General features: G+C 41.0%; 2 gene segments (V, D, J or C); both read left to right on the forward strand.

Annotated features, from left to right (window-relative positions):
* The first annotated feature begins 7,743 nt into the window (after positions 1-7,743).
* Positions 7,744-8,373, forward strand: LOC126060239 (immunoglobulin kappa variable 4-1-like). The segment is given in 2 exon segments: positions 7,744-7,835; positions 8,060-8,373. Coding segments are annotated over 2 exon segments (402 nt in total).
* A 7,079-nt stretch (positions 8,374-15,452) lies between these two features.
* On the forward strand, positions 15,453-16,274 carry LOC126060445 (immunoglobulin kappa variable 4-1-like). The segment is given in 2 exon segments: positions 15,453-15,523; positions 15,749-16,274. Coding segments are annotated over 2 exon segments (483 nt in total).
* Positions 16,275-17,073: the final 799 nt, after the last annotated feature.

A 17,073-nucleotide genomic window follows, 5' to 3' on the forward strand; every position in this document is an offset into this window, starting at 1 on the left:
TCATTTTCCTTTGCTCCAGGTGGGTTGAGACCAATTGCTGCATCTTAGATGGCTGCTTGTTAGCATTTAAGACCCCAGACGCCACATTTCAAAGTGGGATACAGAATGATTTCATAATAGAATTATTTTGCCAATTGACTTAGAAGTCCCCGCAAACCATGCTCCCCAGACCCCCGCGCTTGCTCCGCTGACCTTTGAAGCATTCATTTTATCCCGGAAACTTCTTTGCTTTTGGTCCAGTCCAATTGAGCTGACCTTCCATGTATTGAGTGTTGTCTTTCCCTTCACCTAAAGCAGTTCTTATCTACTGATTGATCAATAAAAAACCCTCTCCCACCCTCCCTCCCTCCCCCGCTCGTAACCACAAAAGTATGTGTTCTCAGGTTTACTATTTCTCAAGATCTTATAATAGTGGTCTTATACAATATTTGTCCTTTTGCCTCTGACTAATTTCGCTCAGCATAATGCCTTCCAGGTTCCTCCATGTTATGAAATGTTTCAGAGATTCGTCACTGTTCTTTATCGATGCGTAGTATTCCATTGTGTGAATATACCACAATTTATTTACCCATTCATCCGTTGATGGACACCTTGGTTGCTTCCAACTTTTTGCTATTGTAAACAGAGCTGCAATAAACATGGGTGTGCATATATCTGTTTGTATGAAGGCTCTTGTATCTCTAGGGTATATTCCTAGGAGTGGGATTTCTGGGTTGTATGGTAGTTCTATTTCTAACTGTTTAAGATAACGCCAGATAGATTTCCAAAGTGGTTGTACCATTTTACATTCCCACCAGCAGTGTATGAGAGTTCCAATCTCTCCGCAGCCTCTCCAACATTTATTATTTTGTGTTTTTTGGATTAATGCCAGCCTTGCTGGTGTGAGATGGAATCTCATCGTAGTTTTAATTTGCATTTCTCTAATGGCTAATGATCGAGAGCATTTTCTCATGTATCTGTTGGCTGCCTGAATATCTTCTTTAGAGAAATGTGTGTTCATATCCTTTGCCCACTTCTTGATTGGGTTGTTTGTCTTTTTGTGGTTGAGTTTTGACAGAATCATGTAGATTTTAGAGATCAGGCGCTGGTCGGAGATGTCATAGCTGAAAATTCTTTCCCAATCTGTAGGTGGTCTTTTTACTCTTTTGGTGAAGTCTTTAGATGAGCATAGGTGTTTGATTTCTAGGAGCTCCCAGTTATCGGGTTTCTCTTCATCATTTTTGGTAATGTTTTGTATTCTGTTTATACCTTGTATTAGGGCTCCTAGGGTTGTCCCAATTTTTTCTTCCATGATCTTTATCGTTTTAGTCTTTATGTTTAGGTCTTTGATCCACTTGGAGTTAGTTTTTGTGCATGGTGTGAGGTATGGGTCCTGTTTCATTTTTTTGCAAATGGATATCCAGTTATGCCAGCACCATTTGTTAAAAAGGCTATCTTTTCCCCAGTTAATTGACACTGGTCCTTTGTCAAATATCAGCTGCTCATACGTGGATGGATCTATGTCTGGGTTCTCAATTCTGTTCCATTGGTCTATTTGTCTGTTGTTGTACCAATACCAGGCTGTTTTGACTACTGTGGCTGTATAATAGTTTCTGAAGTCAGGAAAGGTGAGGCCTCCCACTTTCTTCTTCTTTTTCAGTAGTGCTTTGCTTATCCGGGGCTTCTTTCCGTTCCATATGAAATTGGTGATTTGTTTCTCTATCCCCTTAAAATATGACATTGGAATTTGGATCGGAAGTGCGTTAAATGTATAGATGGCTTTTGGTAGAATAGACATTTTTACTATGTTAAGTCTTCCTATCCATGAGCAAGGTATGTTTTTCCACTTAAGTATGTCCTTTTGAATTTCTTGTAGTAGAGCTTTGTAGTTTTCTTTGTATAGGTCTTTTACATCCTTGGTAAGATTTATTCCTAAGTATCTTATCTTCTTGGGGGCTATTGTGAATGGTATTGATTTGGTTATTTCCTCTTCGGTGTTCTTTTTGTTGATGTAGAGGAATCCAAGTGATTTTTGTATGTTTATTTTATAACCTGAGACTCTGCCAAACTCTTCTATTAGTTTCAGTAGTTTTCTGGAGGATTCCTTAGGGTTTTCTGTGTATATAATCATGTCATCTGCAAATAGTGATAACTTTACTTCTTCCTTGCCAATCCGGATACCTTTTATTTCTTTGTCTAGCCTGATTGCCCCGGCTAAGACTTCCAACACGATGTTGAATAAGAGCGGTGATAAAGGGCATCCTTGTCTGGTTCCCGTTCTCAAGGGAAATGCTTTCAGGTTCTCTCCATTTAGAGTGACATTGGCTGTTGGCTTTGCATAGATGCCCTTTATTATGTTGAGGAATTTTCCTTCAATTCCTATTTTGGTAAGAGTTTTTATCATAAATGGGTGTTGGACTTTGTCAAATGCCTTTTCTGCATCAATTGATAAAATCATGTGGTTTTTGTCTTTTGTTTTATTTATGTGATGGATTACATTAATGGTTTTTCTGATATTAAACCAGCCTTGCATACCTGGTATAAATCCCACTTGATCAGGGTGAATTATTTTTTTGATGTGTTGTTGGATTCTATTGGCTAGAATTTTGTTGAGGATTTTTGCATCAATGTTCATGAGGGATATAGGTCTATAATTTTCTTTTTTTGTAATGTCTTTACCTGGTTTTGGTATCAGGGAGATGGTGGCTTCATAGAATGAGTTGGGTAGTATTCCGTCATTTTCTATGCTTTGGAATACCTTTAGTAGTAGTGGTGTTAACTCTTCTCTGAAAATTTGGTAGAACTCTGCAGTGAAGCCGTCCGGGCCAGGACTTTTTTTTGTTGGGAGTTTTTTGATTACCGTTTCAATCTCTTTTTTTGTTATGGGTCTATTTAGTTGTTCTACTTCTGAATGTGTTAGTTTAGGTAGGTAGTGTTTTTCCAGGAATTCATCCATTTCTTCTAGGTTTTCAAATTTGTTAGAGTACAATTTTTCATAATAATCTGAAATGATTCTTTTAATTTCATTTGGTTCTGTTGTGATGTGGTCCTTCTCATTTCTTATTCGGGTTATTTGTTTCCTTTCCTGTATTTCTTTAGTCAGTCTAGCCAATGGTTTATCAATTTTGTTAATTTTTTCAAAGAACCAGCTTTTGGCTTTGTTAATTCTTTCAATTGTTTTTCTGTTCTCTAATTCATTTAGTTCAGCTCTAATTTTTATTATTTGTTTTCTTCTGGTGCCTGATGGATTCTTTTGTTGCTCACTTTCTATTTGTTCAAGTTGTAGGGACAGTTCTCTGATTTTGGCTCTTTCTTCTTTTTGTATGTGTGCATTTATTGATATAAATTGGCCTCTGAGCACTGCTTTTGCTGTGTCCCAGAGGTTTTGATAGGAAGTATTTTCATTCTCGTTGCTTTCTATGAATTTCCTTATTCCCTCCTTGATGTCTTCTATAACCCAGTCTTTTTTCAGGAGGGTATTGTTCATTTTCCAAGTATTTGATTTCTTTTCCCTCGTTTTTCTGTTATTGATCTCTAGTTTTATTGCCTTGTGATCTGAGAAGATGCTTTGTAATATTTCGATGTTTTGGACTCTGCAAAGGTTTGTTTTATGACCTAATATGTGGTCTATTCTAGAGAATGTTCCATGTGCGCTGGAAAAAAAAGTATATTTTGCAGCAGTTGGGTGGAGAGTTCTGTATAAGTCAATGAGGTCAAGTTGGTTGATTGTTGTAATTAGATCTTCCGTGTCTCTGTTGAGCTTCTTACTGGATGTCCTGTCCTTCTCCGAAAGTGGTGTGTTGAAGTCTCCTACTATAATTGTGGAGGTATCTATCTCGCTTTTCAGTTCTGTTAAAATTTGATTTATGTATCTTGCAGCCCTGTCATTGGGTGCGTAAATATTTAATATGGTTATGTCTTCCTGATCAATTGTCCCTTTTATCATTATATAGTGTCCTTCTTTATCCTTTGTGGTGGATTTAAGTCTAAAGTCTATTTTGTCAGAAATTAATATTGCTACTCCTCTTCTTTTTTGCTTATTGTTTGCTTGATATACTTTTTTCCATCCTTTGAGTTTTAGTTTGTTTGAGTCTCTAAGTCTAAGGTGTGTCTCTTGTAGGCAGCATATAGATGGATCGTGTTTCTTTATCCAGTCTGTGACTCTCTGTCTCTTTATTGGTGCATTTAGTCCATTTACATTCAGGGTAATTATAGATAAATAAGTTTTTAGTGCTGTCATTTTGATGCCTTTTTATGTGTGTTGTTGACAGTTTCATTTTTCCACATACTTTTTTGTGCTGAGGCGTTTTTCTTAGTAAATTGTGAGATCCTCATTTTCATAGTGTTTGACTTTATGTTAGTTGAGTCGTTACGTTTTTCTTGGTTTTTGTCTTGAGTTATAGAGTTGTTATACCTTTTTGTGGTTACCTCATTATATACCCCTATTTTTCTAAGTAAAAACCTAACTTGTATTGTTCTATATCGCCTTGTATCACTCTCCATATGGCAGTTCAATGCCTCCTGTATTTAGTCCCTCTTTTTGATTATTGTGATCTTTTACCTATTGACTTCCATGATTCCCTGTTATGTGTATTTTTTTTTTTTAATTAACCTTAATTTGTTTGTTTTTGTGATTTCCCTGTTTGAGTTGATATCAGGACGTTCTGTTTTGTGACCTTGTGTTGTGCTGATATCTGATATTATTGGTTCTCTGACCAAACAATATCCTTTAGTATTTCTTGTAGCTTTGGTTTGGTTTTTGCAAATTCTCTAAACTTGTGTTTGTCTGTAAATATCTTAATTTCGCCTTCATATTTCAGAGAGAGTTTTGCTGGATATATGATCCTTGGCTGGCAGTTTTTCTCCTTCAGTGTTCTGTATATGTCGTCCCATTCCCTTCTTGCCTGCATGGTTTCTGCTGAGTAGTCAGAACATATTCTTATTGATTCTCCCTTGAAGGAAACCTTTCTTTTCTCCCTGGCTGCTTTTAAAATTTTCTGTTTATCTTTGGTTTTGGTGAGTTTGATGATAATATGTCTTGGTGTTTTTCTTTTTGGATCAATCTTAAATGGGGTTCGATGAGCATCTTGGATAGATATCCTTTCGTCTTTCATGATGTCAGGGAAGTTTTCTGTCAGAAGTTCTTCAACTATTTTCTCTGTGTTTTCTGTCCCTCCTCCCTGTTCTGGGACTCCAATCACCCGCAGGTTATCCTTCTTGATAGAGTCCCACATAATTCTTAGGGTTTCTTCATTTTTTTTAATTCTTTTATCTGATTTTTTTTCAGCTATGTTGGTGTTGATTCCCTGGTCCTCCAGATGTCCCAGTCTGCATTCTAATTGCTCGAGTCTGCTCCTCTGACTTCCTAGTGTGTTGTCTAATTCTGTTATTTTATTGTTAATCTTTTGGATTTCTACATGTTGTCTCTCTATGGATTCTTGCAACTTATTAATTTTTCCAGTATGTTCTTGAATAATCTTTTTGAGTTCTTCAACAGTTTTATCAGTGTGTTCCTTGGCTTTTTCTGCAGATATCCTAATTTCATTTGTGATATCATTAAGCATTCTGTAAATTAGTTTTTTATATTCTGTATCTGATAATTCCAAAATTGTATCTTCATTTGGGAAAGATTTTGATTCTTTTGTTTGGGGGGTTGGAGAAGCTGTCCCGGTCTGCTTCTTTAAGTGGTTTGATATGGATTGTTGTCTCCGAGCCATCACTGGGAAACTAGTTTTTCCAGAAAATCCGCTAAAAAAAAACTGCAGTCAGATCCCTATCAGAGTTCTCCCTTTGGCTCAGGCTATTCAGATGTTAATGAAGCCGCCTGCGTGCAGTCCAAATCCCTGCGGGACGGTTCCCCAGCTCGGATGCTGCTCTTTCTGCTCCAAGATCAGTCACTGCCTCCCGGGGACTTCTCCTACCGGCTGCGTCCCACGCCGCCCGTGGAACCGGCTGGTCCCCCTCCCGGGGTTAGTTCAGGGGGGTGGAGCAGGTCTCTGTGCTTGTGCCGTACCTGACTGGTACGCTGGCTCCAGGCTCTGGAAACAATCGCTGCTTCCCCGTATTAGTTCGTTCTCCGTCTCTAAATCTGTGTTTGTTGTTCAGGGTTCGTAGATTGTTATGTATGTGATCGATTCACTTGTTTTTCCGTGTCTTTGTTGTAAGAGGGATCCGAGGTAACGTCTGCCTAGTCCGCCATCTTGGCTCCGCCCTCCGGTAATTTTTTTTTGATTCTTTCATGTGTGATGGTAAATCTTGCCCTTGTTATTCCATCTAGCCTGAAAGTGGAAGTCTGTCTTCCACTGGGTTTTAAAATTTTGGTGACTCTTTTTCTAATCTGTAGAAATTCAACATTTTCTTCTTCAGATCAGAAGTGACCCCGTTTTTGTTTTCCGTACCTTGCATACAATGTTAAGTTTGTCATTTGTTTCTTTGAATAAACTCGTATACTGCCCAAATGTGAAGTGTGAACAGAACATTCATTCCCTGTTATTTCTGTTGCATCACATTCGTATTCATATCATGTTGTTGTTCTGTATCATCACATTGGGTCAGACTGATAGTGACCCTCTGTGTACAACAAATCGAAACACCCCCTGGTCCTGAGTCATCCTCACAGCCTTTGCTATGTTTGAGCCCAATGTTGCAGCCACTGTGTCAACCCATTTCTTTGAGGCTCTTTCCCTTTTTCTCTGACTCTCTACCTTATGACTCATGATCTCCTGCAAGCACTGCTCCCTCCTGGTAATATATCCAAAGTAAGAGAAATGAAGTCTCGCCTTCAAGGCTGAAGAGTTCCAGGCCCACCGAGGCCATCCATACCTGGAATGAAACTCTTTAAAAGTTGGCATTCAGTCACAACTTTACAAGGAAATCCTGCTTGATTTTTCCTCTCCATTTCCACAAATGATTCTAGAGCCCTTTTATCAGGTCCTACCCACTGTGGGCATGATAGGTCCCACTTTCTCATTGGTTCATATTTCCTTTCTGATCTGAGCCCTCCAGAACCCTAGCTCAGTATGGGCTTCCTGAGGACTTTCACTACAAGTAAATTCGGGGCTTGTCTTCCATTTCCCTGGCCCTTCCATAGCCCCGGAATCCAATCTCAAGTGCTTACAGTCTCTTTTAGGTATCCTTCAGGATACAGTATCTTCAGAGCTCAGACATTTTCTAGCTATAAATTTTTATCAAACACTGAGACAAAAATTTCCCGTATTCTTTCCTTTTCTTCAATTTTTTTCTAGCATTTTTTACTGTTTCACAAAATCGTTGATTTGAGGAAACTAGTCCAACATTTATGGAACCTGAAGCCATTTCAAATGGTTTTTTGTTAAAATTGAAGCTATTCGTTAGATTCTAGGTGTTTCAAGAGGCTGAATGGGCGGCTAACCTGAATATTGGCAGTTTGAACACACCCAGGGCTACCCTGGAAGAAAAGCCTGTCAGTCTGCTTCTATAAAGAATGCAGGAAAGAAAACCCTATGGGGCAGCTCTACTGTGTAACAGATCTGGTTTTCATGAGTTGGAATGTGCTGGACTACAAGTTTTTTTTTTTTGTTTTTTTGAGAGGTATTAGAGCTTCTACGATCCTGCTTTGTTTTTTCTCTTCATAAAATTATACTTTATGTGATATATTTGGCTCTTGAAGTACATTGGCTAGTTTCACAACCTATCTCCCATGTAATTTGCTTTCCATTCACTGACTGCTTTGCATAGGCCCCTCCAACAGCAGGCTGGCTGTTCAGATACTATAAACAGGGCCTTTGCTATGAGAGCTGATCTGCATCAGGCAGGCAGGGCCAGCAAGATGGTGCCACACACTCTGGTCCTCATGTCCCTGTTGCTCTGGGCCTCTGGTGAGAAATTAAAAGTGTTTCAACCTCTCCGGAGTAGTATCTTTCCACAGTTGATAAAGGATTTTAACATATAATGTTAAATGACAGTTATTTGTAAAATGGAACCAATTATTTGTTGATATTTAATATCACTAGAAGTTGTGGTATAAGTGGTATATTTTGTTGTATGCGTGAAAAAGTGTGTATATGAATGTATACATGGTAATTGTCTACTCTGATTGCAGGTGCCAGTGGGGACATTGTGCTGACCCAGTCTCCAGCCTCTCTGGCGAAGTCTCAAGGAGAAACGGTCACCATCAACTGCAAGGCCAGCCAGAGTGTGAGCAAGAACTTAGCCTGGTACCAGCAGAAGCCAGGACAGGCTCCTAAGCTGCTCATCTATAGGGCATCTAGCCGGGCATCTGGGGTCCCTGACCGGTTCAGTGGCAGTGGGTCAGGGACAGACTTCACCTTCACCATCAGCAACTTCCAGCCTGAAGACGCCGCAGTTTATTACTGTTTCGCAGGTTATTATTATCAAGCTCCCACAGTGTTTTAGCCTCGAACAAAAACCTCCTCCCGAGGGTAAAGCCAGTGAGTCTTCAGTGCACCAGCTGCTTCCTTTCTGCTCAGCCCTGAAAGTGCACGCCTCCTCTCTCTGCCTCAAAGACCACATTTCCCGACTAATTCCTTGGAGTATGTGCAGGTTTCAGGAGAAACTTAAGGGATGTGGCTTCTTCTGGATCCCCTTTTGTGGGAAATTATAGAAAAAAGAAAGCTCTAAAAATCTCTTGTAGGCTTTGTCAGGAGTTTTCATATCACAGGAACTTGCTTGTTTCACAAGGATAGATCACATGACTGATTTGGGGAAATATCCAGTGTGTTTTACCCCCTGAAAGATCAGTTAGTTCTCTCTTCCCTGTGCTTCCTTGCCTCTGAAATGTTCTCATTTTAATTCTTAGATTTCCTGGACTTTTTCTTTCTTATCAGTCACCCCTCACAACTGTGGACCTAACCCAGTATTAAACTGGGGCCCCTCTTACTTAAAATCTCCCTTACAGGACAAAATATTCCTATCTTACTTTTTCCTTCCATGGTTCCTGTTTTCAAACAAAGCTTTCCTGGTCAATGGCAATGAAGGTGTTTTCTTGCTCTAAGCTCCCATTTTACTACCCTTTTCTCCTCTCCATTTCCGTCAGTGACACTCATTCTTTCAACGGTGAGACTCTAACTCATTAACCCTTTTACTCTAGAAACATGTGACAGCTTTCCCATGTTCTTTTTTCATTAGTTCTCAATTCCTCTTTACATTAATCCCTTTGCTGGGCAAGTTTAATTTAGTGACTGAAGGAAATCATGGTTCTTTCCTGTTGTTAGCTGCCACCTTGTGACTCCATGACTCATGACAATTCAATGAACAATATTATTGTTGTGATCCACAGGGTTCTCACTGGCTGATTTCTCAGAAGTAGATGACCAGGCCTTTCTTCCTAGTCTGTATTAATCTGCAAGTGCTACAGAAACCTGTCCAGCATCACAACAAGATGTGTAGAGGAAGTGTGGTAAATGAGGTCTGTAGGTCCCTGCTCCGGTTTATGCTGACAACCCAAGTAGTGTTCCCACTCAGTGTAGATGAGAACTTGACTGTCCCTGCAGCTAGGGAGACTGTCTCTCCTCAGAGGCAGCAGAGATTCTGGCACCTACTCAGCAGGATCTGCCCCCTGGAACCTAAAACATCAGACACACGAGGATAATCCAGAGATGCTGTGCAATCAGGGAGAGAAGGAAGATCAAACCAATGGTCTCTAACTGGGACAAGGGGACAGGCCTGGTTGGCTTGTAGCATTTATTTGATATCTCATTTCAAAATGTAGGCCTATCTGAATAGGAGGATCACTCTGGAGAGAAAACTCCATGTCTGGGAGATGAGGCTTCTGGGGCAGATAGAGGAAGTGTGTGTGTTCAGGACTGTGGAGGAAAGAAGCAGCTGGTGCAGTGAAGACTCACAGACCTCCAGCCCTGGGAGGAGGCTTGTGTTCCAGGCTGAAGCACTGTGAGAGGGTAGCCATAATGTTGCTAACAGCAATAACCTGCCTCATCCTCAGCCTGGAGGCTGCTGATGGTGAGAGTGAAGTCTGCCCCAGACCCACTGCCACGACGTCGGTCAGGGATCTCAGATGCCTAGTGGGATGCAAAGGAGATAAACAGCTTAGAAGCCTGTGCTGCTTCCTGCCGATACCAGGCTAAAATGCTGCTCACACTTTGGCTGGGCTTGTACTGAATGTGACCTTTCCTCCTGGAGACACAGTCAAGGAGACTGGAGTCTGTGTTACCATGATGTCCCCACTGATACCTACGATCAGAGAGGACAATTAGTATACATACATGCACACACTTTTTCCTAGGCACATTAAAATACACCATTTTAAATGTGCATTTCAGTGGAAAACGTGTGACACATCATTAACCCATTATTTACCACTACGTCCTAAAATCATTTTTCAGCTCTGCAAAGAAACTTCTCTAAAGGGATTGAAGCACTTTTCATTTCTCGCCAGAGACCCAGAGCAAAGGAACATGAGGACAGGAGCCTGGAACACCATCTTGTTGCCTTCACCTGCCTGATAAAGATCAGCTCCCATTGCAAAGTCCCCATTTATAAAATATGAGCAGCCAGACTTGGCCTGGAGGATCTATGCAAAGCCATCATTGAATATGGAAGCAAAGTACATGGGCAATTGGTTGTGAAACTAAGCAATGTAAATCAAGATCCAATACCTAGAAAAGGCAAAGAAGTCAACTTAGAAGCTCTAATATCAACTAAGAAGCTCTAAAACTACAAACATGAGCTTCTCTTAAGAAGAGTTTCTATTTGAAATAAAGGAAAAAAAAATGAAATGGGTTAAATGATGGGCTAGTTTCCTGAGATCTACAATCCAGGTGAAATAATACAAAATGCTGGAAATACATAAAAGCAAGAACAGATGACAATGGACAACTTTTGGGTCACTTTTTTGATAAAAATTTATGACCAGAAAATATCTGAGTTCTAAAGCCACGTTGTATCCTGACAGACAGTTTAAGGTCACTGCATACATTAAAGATTTAATTCTAGCGTATGCAAGATTGAAGGAAATGGAAGACAGGCCCAGAAATTACCCAAGTGGGGAGTCCTGAGGGACCCTATGCTGTGCTAGAGCCAGGGGAGGAGGACTATAATCCCAAAGTCAATGTGAAGCAAAGAAAGACAACCTATCCTTCCCACAACTCCTAGAAAATGATCAAAGGGCTTTAGGGCCATTGTGGAAAAGGACAGGAAAAAATAAGCAAGATTTCCTTGGGAAGTTGTGTCTGAAAGTCAACCTTCCAAGGAGTTTCACTCCAGGTGTGTATGGCCTAGGTGATTCTGGAGCTCTCCAACCTGGAAATTTGTTTCAGAAAGCCCAATAGATAGGTCCGACAAGTGTAAGCTGCCCTGGAAGAGGGCACACCCATTGTAAATCCTCAGGACACCTCACAAATAATTTTTCAAAGACTGATAACCACCAAGAAGTCAGAGATCCTTAACACCCAAGAACATGAGATAACTGGGATATGAATATGAAGGTGATGCAACTGAAATAACAGGGAACAAAAGGCATTCTCTTCACACTTTAGATTTGGGAGCTGTGTGAGTTTATTTAGACAAATAAATGATAAACTTTATATAGCATGCAAGGCACAAAAACTAAAAGCAGGGTACTACAGATCTGAAAAAAATTGCCAGAAATTAGGTACAGAATTCATGTCTGTCAGTTTGTCATACTGTGGGGGCTTGCGTATTGCTGTAATGCTGGTAGCTATGCTGCTGATATACAAATACCAGGAGGGTCACCACAGTGGACAGATTTCAGCTGAGCTTCCAGACTAAGACAAACTAGGAAGAAGGACCTGGTGGTCTGCTTCTGAAAGAATCAGCCAGGGAAAGCCTTATTAATAATAGGAGAACAATGTCTGTTACAGTGCCAGAAGATGAGCCCCTCAGGCTGGAAGGCACTCAAAAGACGACTGGGGAAGAGCTGCCTCCTTAGAGTTGACCTTAATGACACGCATGGAGTCAAGCTTTCGGGACACTGGTGTTGTGATGTGGCATGACTGAAAATGAGAAGAAACAGCTGAACATCCTTTAATAATTGAAATGTGGAATGTATGAAGCACGAGTCTTAGAAAATGAGAAATTGTCAGAAATGAAATAGAATGCATAAAGATCAATATCCTAGGCATTAGTCAGCTGAAATGGACTGGTATTGGTCATTTTGAGGAGGAAAATCATGTGGTCTACTATGCAGGGAATGACAACTTGAAGGGATGGCGTTGCACTTTTCATCAAGAAAAACATTTCAAAATCCATCCTGAAGTACAAGGCTGACAGTGATAGAATAACATCTACAGGCCCACAAGTAAGACTTGTTAATACAAGTAGTATTCAAATTTACCCACCAAAGACCAAGGCCAAAGACGAAGACATAGAAGATTTTTACCAACTTCTTTGGTCTGAAATTGATTAAATATCCAGTCAGGATGGTGAATGGGATGAGAAAGTTAGAAACAAGGAAGGATCAGTAGATGGAAAATATGGTCTTGGTGGTAGAAAGAATTGTGGAGATTGCATAATTTGGGGAGTATGAAAAGAGATGGTCTCAGCTTGGTGACTACCTAGAAGTCTTTCAATGAGTGAAACAGGACATAAATGGAGGGGGATGTGAAATCAGCAGAGTTTTCAAAAATGATGTTTCATGCTGATAGAAGTGATGCTAAAGTGAGGGGAACATGGATAACTCAGAAAAGAGAGGTGAGGAATGCCAAGATGCCCTTGGAAGGGACAGCAGTATACGAGCAGAGGGCCTGGCCTCAGGTAGGAGGACTGTCTGCTCATCTACAGTAATAGGAAGGAAGGAAGGAAGGCAGCACATGGGGGTGTAGACGCCTGTGGGTCAGAAGATGCATGAGAGGAGCTAGTGGAAGCTCTTCCAAGAAACAGGAAATGAGGTCATTTGCTGAAAGGCAGGATGAGAAGTAGGTGTTAAAATTTGAAGAGAAAAGAAGAGAGAAAGGGTGGAGACCGAACCAACCAGGTAAATGAAGGAACATAGTGAGGCAGGATAAAGGGCTTTCCTGAGGTAAAAAAAGAGGGAGTGTCCATAAATTTACAATGAGAGAATCAGAATAATTATGCGTTTTTTTCCAGCCACATTGTGAACATGGATGCAGGTGTGTGGAGGGTGGAGTTTTTTCCAGGGTTTAGGTTTTGCAAAATGAATGTTATGAAATCATGGAGGGGCTATGGCATTCTTGGTTTGGGTGAGGGCATTATTATAAAGGAGAAGCTTGGAATTTACAGTGGGTATGAATTGAATATCAACTAAGTGGCAGCTAACAACAAGAAGTAGGGAAATGGGAATATGAGGGGTGCAGAGAAAGCCAAAATAGATTTGTTAAAAACTTCTAAGAAGAAGCTAAAATACTGTCTTATAAAATACAAAAAAAAAAAGAGAGAGACACTCTGTTTTTTAATTTTTCTTATGATTGAAGGACCTTATTTTCTGTTTCTCAGTTTTTTTTTTTTTTAACATATTTGGGATAATATAACTTGTATTGCTTTTATACAAAAGGCAAGCAGGGATCTAGTATTTTTCATTCCTGAGATGTTTTCTCTGACATAAACTTGAGTGGGGAAACAGGGACAGGAATGCCCAGGGGATAAGGGCTCTAGACTTTGGCCTAGAGAGGAGGTGCTGTTCTGGGGCAGCAGTAAAGGCGTTGGGGAGTCAGGGTTGAGGCAAGTTAGAGAGAGTCAGATGGGACTGCAAATGGCCACCTAGTGACCCCAGCATGAGGGCTGAAAGCAGATTTAAAGGAAGAGAGCAGGAAGGGCTGGAGGCCTGCTCTCTTTTGGAGCCAGAGAAGGCCTAGTTGCCGATTTTCTGACTACTTCATGCCAACTGTTTTCCTTGATCAAAACAAATAAACCACAGCAATCTCTGCAAGAATGCCTAGTACGTGAGACCTTCCCCCTCCCCTGCCCTGGTAAGAGGTTTATATCTGGGGTCACATTGTTATGAGAGGATATCTTGATTTTCGAACACAGCAGTTTGTTGTACTATCTTTGATCTGATGGTGAGGATGGTGAGAGTGAAGTTGGCCTCAGACCACCACCACTGAAGCGGGCGGGCACCCCATCAACGCGGGTGCAGGTGAAGTCAATCAGGGCCTTAGGAGTCTGTCTAGGTTAAGCGGCTTCTCAGGTCAGTGTACAGAAGACTCTGACTTGCCCTTCAGCTGATGGAAGGTGTTTCAGGGAAACTTGTGAAGCCTGTGTCACCGCCATCTGCTGGCAGGAACCTGCAATGACAGTCACAGGGATTGATGCAGAGATTCTGTGCAATCAGGGATACAAGAAACAATGAAGCCAAAATAGTCTAACTGTGATAGCTGGACAGGCCTCTGTTACTGTAGCATTTATTCCATGTCAATCCATTTCTTTCAGGCTCTTTCTCTTTTTCGCTGACCCTCTGCTTTATGATGCATGATCTCCTGCAGGTCCTCCTGGTCCCTCCTGATAATATATCCAAAGTAAGAGAGATGAAGTCTCACCTTAAAGGCTAAAGGCTTCCCGGCCCACCAAGTCCATCCATAACTGGAAAGAAACTCTTTGAAGAGTCAGCATTCAACCACAACTTTACAAGGACATCCTGCTTATTTTTTTCCTCTCCATTTCCACAAATGATTCTAGAGCCCTCTTATCAGGCCCTACCCCCTGTGAGCATGATAGGTCCCACTTTCTCTTTGGTTCACACATCTTTTGTGATCTCAGCCCTCCTGGACACTAGCTCAATATAGGCTCCCTGAGGACTTTCAATAGGAGTAATTCAGGGCCTGTCTTCCATTTCCCTGGCCCTTCCATAGCCCCGGAATCCAATCTCAAGTGATTGCAGTGTCTTTTAGGTATCCTTCAGGATACAAGTATCATCACAGCTCAGAGATTTTTTAGCTATAAATTTTATCAAACATTGAGGCAAAAATTTTCCATATTTTTCCCTTTCCTTGTTTTTTTTTTTTTCCCAGCATTTTTTATTGTTTCACAAAACTGTTGATTTGAGGAAACTAGTCCAAAATTTATGGAACCTGACCCCATTTAAAACAGTTTTTAAGTTAAAACTGAAGCTCTTCATAGGATCTTGGGTGCTTCAAGCAGTTGTGATGGGCTACTGACCTAAAGGTTGGCAGTTTGAACACACCCAGTGGTACCCTGGAAGAAAAGCCTGTCAGTCTGGTTCTATAAAGAATACAGGAAAGAAAACGCTATGGAGCAGCTCTACCGTGTAACACATGGGATTGTCATGAGTTGGAATGAACTGGACTGCAAGTTTTGTTTTGTTTTAGATATTAGAGCTTCTATGACCCTGCTTTGTCTTTTGTAGTCATAAAATTATACTTCATGGGATATATTTGGCTCTTGAAGTACACTGGCTAGTTTCACAACCTATCCCCCATGTAATTTGCTTTCCGTTCACTGACTGCTTTGCATAGGCCCCTCCAACACCAGACTGGCTGCTCAGATACTATAAACAGGGCCTTTGCTATGGGAGCTGATCTGCATCAGGCAGGCAGGGGCAGCAAGATGGTGCCACACACTCTGGTCCTCATGTCCCTGTTGCTCTGGGCCTCTGGTGAGAAATTAAAAGTGTTTCAATCTCTCTAGAGTAGTATCCTTCTATAGTTGAAAAATGATTTTAACATAGCGTGGGAAATGACAGTTATTTTCAAAATGGAACCAATTATTTGCTGATATGTAATATCACTAGAAGTTGTGGTATAAATGGTGTATTTTAATGTATGTGTGAAAAAAGTGTGTGTACATATATGTGCATGGTAATTGTCTACTCTGATTGCAGGTGCCAGTGGGGACATTGTGGTGACCCAGTCTCCATCCTCTCTGGCTAAGTCTCAAGGAGAAATGGTCACCATCAACTGCAAGGCCAGCCAGAGTGTGAGCAGCTACTTAAACTGGTACCAGCAGAAACTAGGACAGACTCCTAAGCTGCTCATCTATAGCGCAACGAACCGGGCATCTGGGGTCCCTGACCGGTTCAGTGGCAGTGGGTCTGGGACAGACTTCACTCTCACCATCATCAACTTCCAGGCTGAAGATGCTGCAGTTTATTACTGTCTGCAAGGCTATAATAATCCACGCACAAGGCTTCAGCCTCGAACACAAACCTCCCGGGGGCTACAGGCCAGTGAGTCTTCACTGCACCAGCTGCTTTCTTTCTGCTCAGCCCTGAACATGCACTCTTCCTCTGTCTGCCCCAAGGACCTCATCTCCTAACTAATTCCTCATAGTATTTGTAGGTTCCAGGGGAAAATTAAGGGATGTAGCTTCTTCTGGATTTCCTTTTGTGGTAAAATATACAAAAAGAATGCTGTAAAAATCCCTTCTACGCTTTTTCAGTTTTCATATCACAGGAACCTACTTGTTTCACATGGGTAGGTCACATGACTGATTCGGGAAAGGGTCCAGTGAGTTTCTACCCTGAAAGATCAGTTCTGTCTGCATTGTGCCTTCTTGACTCTAGGAAGTTCTCATTTTAATTCATTATTTTCCTGGACTTTTTACTTTTTCTGCAATCAACCCTCACAACTCTAACCCGATATTATACCTGGATCCTTCATATTTAAAATCTCCCTCACAGAAGGTAATCTTCCTCTCTTACTTTTTTCCTTCATGGATCCTGTTTTCCAGCCAAGCCATCCTGGTCAATGTCAATGAAGGTGTTTTCCTGCTCTAAGCTCCTATTTCACTGGCCTTTTCTCCCCTCCCCATGTCTTTCAGTGGCACTCATTCTTTCAAAGGCCAGTCTCTAACTCATTAACCCTATCACCCTAGAAACATGTGACAGCTTTCCCATGTTCTATTTTCATTAGTTGTCAATTCCTCTTTAAATTAATCCCTTGGGCACCCAAGATTAATTTAGTGACTGAAGGAAATCATGGTTCTTTCTTGTTGTTAGTTGCCATCTTGTCAGCCTCTCAGTCATGATAACCCAATGAACAATAAGCTCTGAATATTGTCATCTAAAGGGTTTTCATTGGCTGATTTTTCACAAACAGATCACCAGGCCTTTCTCTCTAGTCTCTGTTAGTCTGAAAGTGCTGATGAAACCTGTTCAGCACCACAACACCATGCATAGAGGAAGTGAGGTGAATGAGGCCTGTAGGT

Source organism: Elephas maximus, chromosome 17, assembly GCF_024166365.1.
Source record: "Elephas maximus indicus isolate mEleMax1 chromosome 17, mEleMax1 primary haplotype, whole genome shotgun sequence".
In the NCBI taxonomy this organism is placed as follows: Eukaryota; Metazoa; Chordata; class Mammalia; order Proboscidea; family Elephantidae; genus Elephas; species Elephas maximus.